The 11,176-nt window shown below is 58.9% G+C and overlaps 1 protein-coding gene and 1 long non-coding RNA gene across 5 annotated transcripts in view; one reads left to right on the top strand and one right to left on the bottom strand.

Moving 5' to 3' along the window:
- The window catches only part of LOC112393501 (uncharacterized), an 11,155-nt gene extending 7,447 nt beyond the window's left edge, over positions 1–3,708 (bottom strand). The window contains exons 1-3 of one of the 4 annotated variants that reach the window (XR_003001926.1): positions 3,483–3,619; positions 2,541–2,746; positions 2,137–2,325 (exon numbers count right to left, since the gene is read on the bottom strand). This is a non-coding gene — a long non-coding RNA (uncharacterized LOC112393501). Of the gene's footprint in view, positions 1–6; positions 2,326–2,540; positions 2,747–3,482 lie in introns of those variants that run through there. The other 3 variants (XR_003001928.1, XR_003001927.1, XR_003001925.1) reach the window with 3 other exon arrangements.
- A 166-nt stretch (positions 3,709–3,874) lies between these two features.
- Positions 3,875–10,688, top strand: MVD (mevalonate diphosphate decarboxylase). Its single transcript, XM_024735753.1, has 10 exons — positions 3,875–4,028; positions 5,997–6,067; positions 6,460–6,574; positions 6,850–6,996; positions 7,776–7,975; positions 8,064–8,138; positions 8,239–8,457; positions 8,646–8,761; positions 9,543–9,651; positions 10,015–10,688. The coding sequence occupies exons 1-10, from the start codon at positions 3,959–3,961 to the stop codon at positions 10,093–10,095; spliced, it is 1,203 nt and encodes a 400-aa protein (XP_024591521.1). The 5' UTR covers positions 3,875–3,958; the 3' UTR covers positions 10,096–10,688.
- The last annotated feature ends 488 nt before the right edge of the window (positions 10,689–11,176 follow it).

Genomic DNA, 11,176 nt, shown 5'->3' with positions numbered 1-11,176 from the left:
GACCACACCGTCTGCATCACCGACGTGTACTACCTCACGGTGGAGTCTACCTGCACCTCATCACCTCTGCAATGTCACCTTTTCTGTAAGTAGCGAATCCTCCCCCACCAAGGTAATCTCCCCCGAAAGAGGAGACTCCCTCCCTTTCCATCTCCTACTGCCTCACTCCCTGGTGTTTCACACGTTCCCGGTTCCAGAATAACCTTGCTGCTGAGGATCTCTAGAGTGGACTGAATTGAAACGAAAGGGCAATAAAGAAAAATCTACGTACAAACACATATCATCTTTTCAAGTCACCTCCCATCCACTAAGTCCCTTCAGGGAGCACTGCCCTGCTGTAGGAAACATGCTCTCTGCGGCTAGGAAAGTTACCCCCACGCCGGGTTGGCCTGACTGCAGGGGCCCTGTGCACCGTGTTATCTGTCTTTGCTACTCACGGTGTGGCCCTCACCCAGCAGCTTCTGCCGTCGACACCTGGGGCGCTGGCTACACAGGCAGACTCCCAGACCTCCTGACTCAGAACCTGCGTTGCAGGACACTCCCTGGGTGACTGGTACTCATGCCAACGTCTGGGAAACGCCATCCCACATGTTCTCTCATCAACACTGAGAAATCACCACAAATAAAAGGAAACCTGGGAACGCACGTGAGACCGCAATGAGACACCAGCTCACACTTCACAGCCCTTGGGATGGCTACCACAGAAAAAGAGCAAAAGAAAAGAACAAGGGTCAGCGGGGACACAGAGAAACGGGAAGCTCGTGACTGTTGGTGGGGATGTAAAATGGTGCAGGCGCGGGGAAAACAGTCTGGAGGTTCCTCAAAACATTAAACACAGAACTACCACATGAGCCAGCAATTCTACCACTGGGCAATTCTACCCAAAAGAACTGAAAGCAGAAGAACTGAAGGGATGTTTGACACCCACGTTCACAGCAGCACAACAGCCAAGAGGCAGGAGCACCGCAAAAATCCACTGACGGATAAATGGATAAGCAATGGTCCATCCACACAACGGAATATTATTGCTCAGCCTTAAAAAGGAAGGAAATCCTGGCACCTGCTACCGCGTGGATGAACCCTGAGGACATTATGCTCAGTGACATAAGCCAGACACACAGGGACAAATCCTATAGGATTCCACTTACATGAGGCCCCTGGAGTGGACAAATTCAGACACAGAGAGTAGAAGGGTGGCTGCCAGGGGCTGGAGGAGGGGTGGGCAGTCAGTATTCAGTGGGGACAGAGTGTCAGTTCGGGAAGATCAGAGAGCTCTGGAGATGATGGTGGTGATGGCCGCACAGCAACGTTGAGTGCCCCTATTGCCACTGAACTGTACACCTGAAAACTGTTAAGGTGGTAAATTTTACGTTACGTGTATTTCACCACATTAAAAGAAAATGCTTTGAAACATGACAGGAAATCTGAGGACTATGGGAGATGCTCCAGGCTTCGCTGTTGCCCCTCAACCTTGACAGTTCAAGCTGACTCCGTTTTCCCTGCACCTAGCACCATGCCTGTGAAACACGTTTTAATGGAGCAAATCACAACGTGTGGACATGTGTCTCCGTCTGGTTTATCACCCTCACCATGACCCTACAGGCATTAACCACACCTCTCTGACAAAAAAAAAAAAAAAAAAAAGAAATAAAAAGAAAATAGAGGCCCTATGATGAGTTTATCTTATACACGCATGTAGACTGACCATTCAGGAGACCTGGGGCTCACTGTGTCAGCCTGGGGGTCTACGTCCAGCCCTCCTTCAGGGGGCTTGTTTGTTCAAGGTTCCCCACTACATAAGGGGCCCTTTGCCCACATGCACACAGTCAGGCATTTATGCCTACGTGTTCAACCGTGAACATGGTTTACACCATAACTCTGAGAACATTTAACTGTATGGGGGAGGAAGGACTGTGGTGGGGTTGGAAGAGAATTCCTCATTCCTCCTTAGTGGTAATCCACAGACACCATCGAAAACGGAAATAAAGGAAAGAGAGAAAGAAAGAGGAAAAAGAAACAGATTATTTAGAAACACAGAGAAATATAAGAGATTTAAAAGTGGCTGCCTTTGGTGAGCTGGAACCTGGGCGGGGGGTATAGAAGGGGATCTGGTAATTCACTCTGTAAATCACGTACATGTAGTACTGGCTGAGTGTGTTAAAGATGCTATGCCAGACACCACCACAGGCTGGCAGCTTAAACAACTACCACTGAGCTCTCACAGTTCTGGAGGCCGGAAGTCCAAGGTCAAGGTGCTGGCAGATTCAGTGTCTGGTGAGAGCCCCTTCCAGGTTCACGGGTGGTGTCTTCCTGCTGTGTCCTCACCTGGAAGAAGGGGTGAGGGGTCTCTTTTATGAGGGCTCCATCCCCATGACCTCATCACCCCCAGAGGCCCCCCCTCTTAACGCCATCACACTGGGGGGTTAGGTTTCAACATACGAATCTGGGGTGATACATTCACTCTATGGTAAATACTTAAATTATAAACCATAAAACTGAAGTTACCCAGGTGATGTAGGGTGGAGCACCTAGCACAATACCTGGCGCAAAACAGATGTGTCACGAACGTCTGTGCTGTCCCTCACATCACGACCACGGCAGAGCATAAATCACTGAGGTTCACGGGTGACCTTTCTTCTGTGGTTCAGAGAACACACCGCGACCGCTGTCCAGAGCAATCCACCAGCAACTCTTCAAAAAAGTTTCAGCGGCTTTGCATGAAACCGAAAAGTGATTCCAAGAAAACCTTAAAATAACAACCATCAGAAACACAGCTGTAAACGGCAGTGAGATGCTGGGGAAGGGTCGGGCTCCCTTACTTTTGTGGCTGGGCTTCAGTGATCAATGGAGCTTCCAGAGGGAACTTGCCAAGAGCTATCAACATTACTTTAGGCATATCCTGCTGGGCCCAGCAATGCCAATTCCAGGGATTTCTCCCACAGAAGACCTCACACTTGCACAAAAAAGCAGCTTGTGTCCAAAAATTGCTAACAGCCCGACTGTCAACCAACAGGGGACACGGTGGACAAGTTATGGCAAGCCTAGATCATCGGGGATGATCTCCAAGAAACACCGAAGGGGACGAAAGCTATTTGCTGATACTTTCAGGAACAGAACTGGGGGGCGGCAGCCCCCAGAGTGGGAGAATTTATATCACATACTCCTATCTTCACTGACACCTGAATCATTTTGAAGCTAAAAATACATTTTTACAAAGGGAAGGGGGAAATTGGGAGTTACTGTGTAAGGAATAGAGTTCCAGTTTAAGAAAATGAAAACGGTCCGGAGATGGAGAGTGGGGAGGGTTGCCCAGCGATATAAAGATACTTAATGCCACAGAACTGCACGCTTAAAAGTGGTTAAAATGGTACATTTTACAGCAATAAAAGAGTCAATATAAATGTGGCAACCCATTTCAACCAGGAAAAAAGAATCCTTGCTTATATGGAGCTTAAAAAAATGGGAGCGGGGTTTGAAAGCACCTATCTCCGAAGGAGCTCCTCCCTTAGCAGCCCGCCACCCAGGAACTGGTCGCCCAGGGGGTGCGGAGTCTATGGGAACCCCGGGCGGCGGGGCCCGCGTCCCGCCAAGCTGAGTTCAGCTTTCACCTCGAGCCTCCCACCTCAGGGACCCGCGCGCTTCCGGTAAGGCCGCCGCCACGCGCCTGCGCACACCCCGCGCCGGCGCAGAGCCGGCGCCTGCGCGGACACCGCGTTGGGACAGATCCCCGCGCCTGCGCAGAGCCGGAGCGCGTCCGCTGGCCAGCGGGGGCGGGCTCAGCTTCGGCAGTCCATCGTCCGATCCCGCTCATTGGCTGAGAAGTGGAGCGTGGACAGGGCCCGCCGCTGACTGGGCGGCACGCGAGCAGGTGGGGCGACGCGGACCAATCGCGGGGCTGGCTGCGGCGCGGGTCGGAAAGGCCTGCTGCCGGGAGCTGGGGTCGCGCTGTTTTTCGGCCATGGCCTCGGAGAAGCGGCTCGAGGTGGTGACCTGCACCGCGCCGGTCAACATCGCGGTCATCAAGTACTGTGAGTGGCGGGCCTCGGGGCCCGGGATGTGGGGGCCCTGCGGACGGGGAAACTGAGGCTCGGAGGGGCCGGTTTGGGCGGTGGACCGGGTTCTCCGCCCGCGGCAGGTGGGCTGGGCCCTCGTCTGGATGAGATTGTGTGTCCGCGTGCAGGTGTGAGGACCCGCCGCGCCCTCCACCCGGCAGGGCAGTGCGATCGCGGAGCTGGGCACCACCTGCAGCCGGGACACCTGGGGGCACTGTCCTTACGGGACGTCCGTCCCCGCGGGGCTAGACAGCGGGAGACACAGTCCATACAGGACGCGCGTCCCCGCGGGGGCTTGGCTCCCATGGTCACGCCCACTCTGCCACCTCGACCTGCTCTCCGTGTCTGTCTTGTTCTGGTCTCAGGAATGCTCTTCGGATTCGCTTTCCTGGCTCACTAGTTTCTGGAGAGTCGCCCGGGTGAATCCTGGAGTCAGTTCTTCTGTCCTGTTCCGTTCCCAGCGTAGAGGGGCCACAGTTTGCTTGGCCATATGCCCTTTCAAGGCAGCTGGGCTGTTTCCAGTTTGGGTCAATTATGAATAAAGCTGCCGTAAACTTTTCTGTACAGGTTTTTGTGTGAACGTAAGTTTTCATTTTTCTGGATAAATGGCCCGGAGTACAGTTGCTGGGCCATAGGGTGGCTGCATGTTTGGTTTTTTAAAGAAACAAACTTTTCCTGCGTGGCTGTACCATTTTTCATCCCTACCAACAACATGTAATGTAGGTGTGATCCAGCTTTTCCGCATGCGGTGTTGTCACCAGCTGTTGTTTTAGCCTTTCTAATGGGTGTGTGGTGACATCTCACTGTGGCTTTAGTTTGTGTCCTCCTGCCGCTCAGTGATGTTGAACAGGTCTCCCAGTGCTCATTTGCTTGCCCTCTGAGAGTCTTATGTGAAATGTCTCTTTAGGACTTTCGTCCACATTCTAACTGAATTGTCTACTTCTTACCGTGGAGTGTTGAAAGGTTGCTTTATATTTTAGATACTAATTCTTGCTGGATGTGTGCTTTGCAGATATTTTCTCCCACCGTGTAGCTTCTCTCTCCATCCTCCTAACAGGGTCTTTCAAAGGGCCCAGTGGGTCATCTTCTCCATCCTTGGTACCAAGTCAGAGACGTCTTTCCTAGTCCTATGTCCTGAAGACTGTTTATGTTTTTTCCCAGAAGTTTTAGGGTTTTACATTTTAAATCTAAGTCTGTGATTCATTCTGAGTGACTTTTTTGTCCAAGGTCTGAGATGTGGGGCTCAGCTCTGCTCAGTGGTGGATGTCCAGTGACCCAGCAGTCTTTTCGGAAGAGGCTGTGCCTCCTCCTCCGAGGAGCTGCCAGAAACCAGTTGGGTGTGTTTATGGGGGATCCTTCTGGACTTTCCTGTATTACCTAACAGGATTCGTCTTTCTTGTGTCCCGTAACTGTCTGCCACCCCAAAGATCCTGCACAAAAGTGCAGCACCTGTACCTAACAATGGATTTGAAATTTTGGACTTTCTGGAAGGTTTTCTGTGTTTGCTGTGATATGACAGGAATGGAAGTGCTCAGCGGAAGTGGGGGGAATGCTGTCTCTAGGGGGTACGAACAGGGAGATTTGAAGAGTTTTCAGTAACTGGGGCTCCTTCTGTTTGGGAGGAAAAGGCAAGGGCCTTATAATCAGAGCACTCAGCACGGCTATTTGTTGAGCGGGTGAAAGAAGCAGTGAAGCAAGGGGTCCAGCACTGCTCTCGGGAGCTAAGTGAAGTGGGGGAGCAATCCAGGAGGGCTTCCTGAAGGTGGGGGCACAGCAGGAAGAGGACTTAGATTGTACAGTGAGAGAGCTGGGTCCAGGCAGCTGGGGAGCTGTGGGATGGCAGTGGGGGTGGGGAGGGGTGGGGCATTGGTGGGCGGGAGCAACAGTGCGCCAGTCTGCTGGGCTGGGACACTGACTGGCTTTGCCGTGGGCCATGTGTTCCAGGGGGAAAGCGAGACGAGGAGCTGATCCTGCCCATCAACTCCTCTCTGAGCGTCACGTTGCACCAGGATCAGGTGAGCCTGGGCTGGCGATACACACCGAAAAAATATTTACAAAACCTTTGTTTACAGATGGTGGCGGTAAATCCCCAGCCAACGAATGCTGCTCGTCCCATCACCCGCTGTGAGGAGTGCTCAGCGCACAGGCATGCACGTGCCTGGCCCCCTCCTAGGAGGTCCCTGCCCTGCATTCTCTGCCAGGAGATGGGAGTATGGGCCGTGCCTTGGGTAGTAGACGCCCATGGGGTGTTCCCACTGCCTGAGCCCGGCCCGCCTTGGCCTTCACCTCCAGCAAAGCCACTGCCCTGAGTGGGCGCCCAGGAGGGACCAGGGCCAGAAAGGCCCCTGCAGAGAGGGGTGCTTGGCCGATGCCCGCCACCCAGGAGGCCCTGCATTTTCTTTCCCAGTTAAAAACCACCACAACGGCCGCCATCAGCAGGGACTTCACAGAGGACCGGATTTGGCTAAATGGACGGGAAGAGGACGTGGGGCAGCCGCGCCTCCAGGCCTGCCTGAGGGAGAGTGAGTGGGGGCCCCAGGGATGCTGGGGTCAGGCCAGGCCCGCTCCTTCCCCTGTGCCCCTTCCTCGTGCTGGGCGGGTCCGAGTGCACAGAAGGTTTTTTCCCCACCCCACCCCCCGTACCTCCCCCATGCCCCAGGGGCTGTGGACGCCCGTCAGCACAGCTGGGTCTGGGCCTGGGGCCTGGGGTCTCCCGAGAAGGAGGTCTGCATGCGGAGCTCGGACAGAGGCCCGTCCCCACCGTGCTTACCCATGGGGCTGTCTTCTGTCCCTGCAGTCCGTCGCCTGGCCCGCAAGCGGGGGAGCGACGGCCACGAGGACCCGCTGCCCCTCAGCCTCAGCTACAAGGTGCACGTGGCCTCGGTGAACAACTTCCCCACAGCCGCGGGCCTGGCCTCCTCAGCGGCAGGCTACGCCTGCCTAGGTGGGTGCCCGGGATGGGTCCCAGTGCTGTGCCCCAGGCATAGGGCCGTGGCCTTGGCTGTGTCATATGTCTGAATGCTGAGCTCCGTGTATAGGACCCTGTGCGTGACAGAACGCCCCTCAAACTGGCTTAAACTAAGTGGGGATGATTTCTTGGCTTACGTAGCAGAATCCCAAGGGCTGTGGCCAGCTCCAGGCTCTCAGACGGCCTACTGGGAACCCATCTCTCCCTCTGAATCTCTGCTCTGCCCTCCTCTCTGTTGGCTCACTCTCCAGCAGGGACCCCCACCCCCAAGCTGGGGGCCAAGGCACTTACCACAGAGGTGGGCAGCTGAGTCACGTCCTCCATGTAGCCAAAGACCAGTAAGCCAGGCTGCATTGGGGGCAGACGGCCTGCCTCGTGGACCCCCAGGTCCGCATCCTGGCATCAGACCCTTGACCAGTTCTGGCCCTGTGCCCAGCGCTGCCAGCAGCCCCAGGCGTGCATGCACACTTTTTGCCCTCTGTGCTTGGGCCCTGCCTCAATCGACACCCCTCAGAGCTTTTCAGAGAAGCTTTCTCTGGCCCCTCGGCACACAGGCCTCCCAGTCCCCAGGGGCCTTCCCCTCCCGCCAGAGCCCCCTGCGGAGGCTGAGTGCGTGAGCACGTGGGTGCTGGATGCCAGCCGTGGAGCTGGGGGCCGAGCCTCCTTCCCCCAGGTGCCCCCCTCCCGTGGCACTGAGCACAGGCCGGCGCCCCTCCAGCCTGTCTGAGCCTCCCCGCCCCCATCACTGCCTGCAGCCTACGCCCTGGCCCGGGTCTATGGCGTGGAGAGCGACCTGTCGGAAGTGGCCCGCAGGGGCTCGGGCAGCGCCTGCCGCAGCCTGTACGGCGGCTTCGTGGAGTGGCAGATGGGGGAGCGGGCCGACGGGAAGGACAGCATCGCCCGTCAGCTGGCCCCCGAGTCACACTGGCCGGAACTCCGTGTCCTCATCCTCGTGGTGAGCTGGAGGGCCAAGCTGGGGGCGGGAGGGCCTCCGCAGCTCCCAAGGCCGTGGGCGTGGCGCACACCTCCCTCCCTCGCCACAGGTGAGCACCGAGAAGAAGCCGACGGGCAGCACGGCGGGCATGCAGACCAGCGTGGAGACCAGCGCCCTGCTCAGGGTGAGGCTGCGGCCGGCTGGGCGGGTGGCTCCCGGGGCGCTTGGAAGAAGCCGGGCCCCGTGGCTCTGCTCGGCTCACGGAGCGGCCGCCTGCCTTGCAGTTCCGGGCCGAGGCGCTGGTGCCGGCACGCATGGCCGAGATGACCCGCTGCGTCAGGGAGCGCGACTTCCAGGCCTTTGGCCAGTTGACCATGAAGGACAGCAACCAGTTCCACGCCACCTGCATGGACACCTTCCCGCCCATCTCCTACCTCAACGACACGTCCCAGCGCATCATTCACCTGGTGCACTGCTTCAACGCGCACCACGGGCAGACCAAGGCAGGTGCGGGGCTGGGGCGCCCCGGGCCGTGAGCCGGCCGTGCCAGGGCTTCACGGAGCCCCCTTCTCTGGGGGCTGCATCTCCCTCTCGCTCTTGTTTTGGTTGCGCGGCCCCCCACTCTCGTCTCGAGCGGGTGGCCAGCAGGCACCGGGAGCTGGTCTGAGCCGGTCTGACCTCGTGGTTCCAGGTGGCATATACGTTTGACGCGGGCGCCAACGCTGTGATCTTCACCCTGGACGACACCGTGGCTGAGTTTGTGGCTGCCGTGAGGCACAGCTTCCCCCCCGAGTTGAACGGAGACAAGTGAGTTGTGGGCCCCCTCCCGGGAGGCCACGGCAGGTAGGGACCCGTGGGACCGCAGGCGGTGTGTCCCACGACCGCGGATGCTACTCCGCTTGGTCCAGCCCCGGGGGCACGCACGTGCCGCCCGCATCTCCTGTGACGGCAGGGCGTCTGGATTTCTTCCTCGCCGCTGTTTAAGGGACCCAGTTCTCAGTGAGGGGACGCCTGCCCGCTAGGGGCGTGGGAAGTGTGGGTGGGGCCCTTCGATCTGTCACCCAGAGGGGGCGGTGCCACTTCTGGTGGGAAGAGCCGGGTGCTACCTTCCACACCACGTGGGGCCGGCCCCGCGACCGAGGACTCATCGCCCTGGTCACCCTGGGGGTGGTTTGTAGGTTTAACACCAACCCGAGCGTCAGCTGAGGCCTTTTCTTCTTAAGCTGTGTCCCCCAATGGGCACAGCAACAGCCGTGGGCCAGGGTGAGAGGCGGCACCAAAGCCTCGTGGAGCTTTCCCGAAACCCTCCCCTCAGCGACGGCGCCAGGCCCTCGGCCTTCCCACTCGGCGTCTGTGTGCCTGGTCAGTGCTCGTAACGTCAAGCCACCATTTAACCACTCTGCGGTGTACAGCGCGGGGCATTAAGAACACGCTGGGCACCCTCGTCCGTCAGCCCCAGAGGCCCCGACTCCGTCGGTAGTCACGACCCCCCAGCCCCCGGCCGCCGCTCCGTGTTCCATCCTGGATCTGCCTGTTTTGCATGTGCCCCACCCCTGCACTCCCCGTCCAGTCCTGCCTTGTCTCCTAGGTTTCTGAAGGGGCTGCCCGTGGAGCCTGTCCCGCTCTCGGATGAGCTTAAGGCTGCGCTGGGTACGGACCCCACCCCCGGCGGCATCAAATACATCATTGCCACTCAGGTGAGTCCTGGCCGCGCACCGCACGTGCCCTGCGGGCTCAGCCCCAGGCTGAGAGGAGGGGAGGGTGGGTCTGGAATGTGGGGACCCCCAGAACAGATCAGGGTCCCTACTCGAGTGGCAGGGCTGGGATTTCCGCCACATCCATCCAATTCCCAGACCTGTGACCTATGCACCCAGGCCTTGGCCTCTACCGTCCACCCCAGGACTTGCGGTCCACCCCAGGTCTGCCCAGAGGGACCGAGGCTGTGCTGGAGGATTGGGCCCTGGGCCCGGCGTCACCAAGAGGGTGTTATCTGACCGGCACTTCCTGGAAGGAAGTCGCTCCCTGTCACCTGCCCTGACGTTGATTCCTCAACCCCCTAGGTGGGACCCGGGCCTCAAGTCCTGGATGACCCTGGCGCTCACCTCCTGGGTCCCGATGGTCTGCCGAAGGCAGCCGCCTGACCGCCTCCTCGACGGAGCCCTGGCCGCCGCCGGGAGAAGAGGCCACTTTGCTGGGACTGGGAACCGGCTGTGGCGGCCGCCCGGCCGTGCTTGCTGGGATTTGTGGGTGGCCGCCTGGCTCCGGGCCGGGCAGTGTGCTGTGGCCGAGTTGGACAGTGGGATGACGCCTGCAGGTGCCCAGGCGGTCAGGAGCGGGGCCGCCAGGTGCCTCACCTTTCCCCGACCTGCGCCCAGCACCTTGCTGAGATGGGAGCCTGGTTCCGGATCCAAGCACTGGGGGACCGAGCCGGCCAGTGGGGAGCTGCCGGTGCATCGCCAATAAATGGCTCTGGCCCTGAACTCGGGGGTCACTCCCACTGCCCCCAACAGCAGCTTGACCACTGGAAATGACGGCGTGTCAGGGGTCCCCCCTCGGAGCTGGAGCACGGGCCACCGCACAGGGTGCGACCTCGGGACACCCCCGTGAAGTGCTCCGTCTGACCCTGAGCCCAGGCCCCGAGTGGGTACAGGGTATCTTCACAGAAAGACCAGCGTTGTGTCTGTGGGGGCCGGGGAGCAGCGCCAAGGCCACAGTAAAGGCAGTTCGGCGAGCATGCTTCCTCCTGGTCCAGGCAGAGCTCACCGAGCGGGCTGGGAGGGCACGGCGGGAGATGGGGCTGGGGGCTCGACTCCTGCCCCCAGCTTGCCCTCTGTTGCCCAGCCACATATGGGGTGCTCAGCTGACCCTGCCCCATGGCCATGGCCACCACCGTGGTGGACGTGGTCACTCAGGTTGGGGACGCGGTTTGGGCCTGGCTCGAAGCTCCGTCCAGGAAGGGAGGTGGGAAGCGGCTTTGCGGGCAGGAGCCCCTACTCGGCCCGAAGCTGTGGGTCTGCACAGCGACCAGAGCCCTCGCTCCAAGTGAGCGTCTCCATTCCTCTGAGCTGAGCGACCTCCCCTTTCGCGTCCCTCCCCACTGTCCTAACCAGCTGGGGGGAGGAGGGGGAGAGCATCTGAGCACTCTGACCTTGACCCTGAAGGGGGGGTCAGAGGAGGGAGGTGAGAGGACTGCCCAGCCCCCCCTGCAGCCTGGGTTTTCCC

Source organism: Neophocaena asiaeorientalis, unplaced genomic scaffold, assembly GCF_003031525.2.
Source record: "Neophocaena asiaeorientalis asiaeorientalis breed wild unplaced genomic scaffold, Neophocaena_asiaeorientalis_V1.1 scaffold40, whole genome shotgun sequence".
Lineage (NCBI taxonomy): Eukaryota > Metazoa > Chordata > Mammalia > Artiodactyla > Phocoenidae > Neophocaena > Neophocaena asiaeorientalis.
Note: the sequence above shows the minus strand (reverse complement) of the source record. Positions and strands in the feature narration are given on the sequence as shown.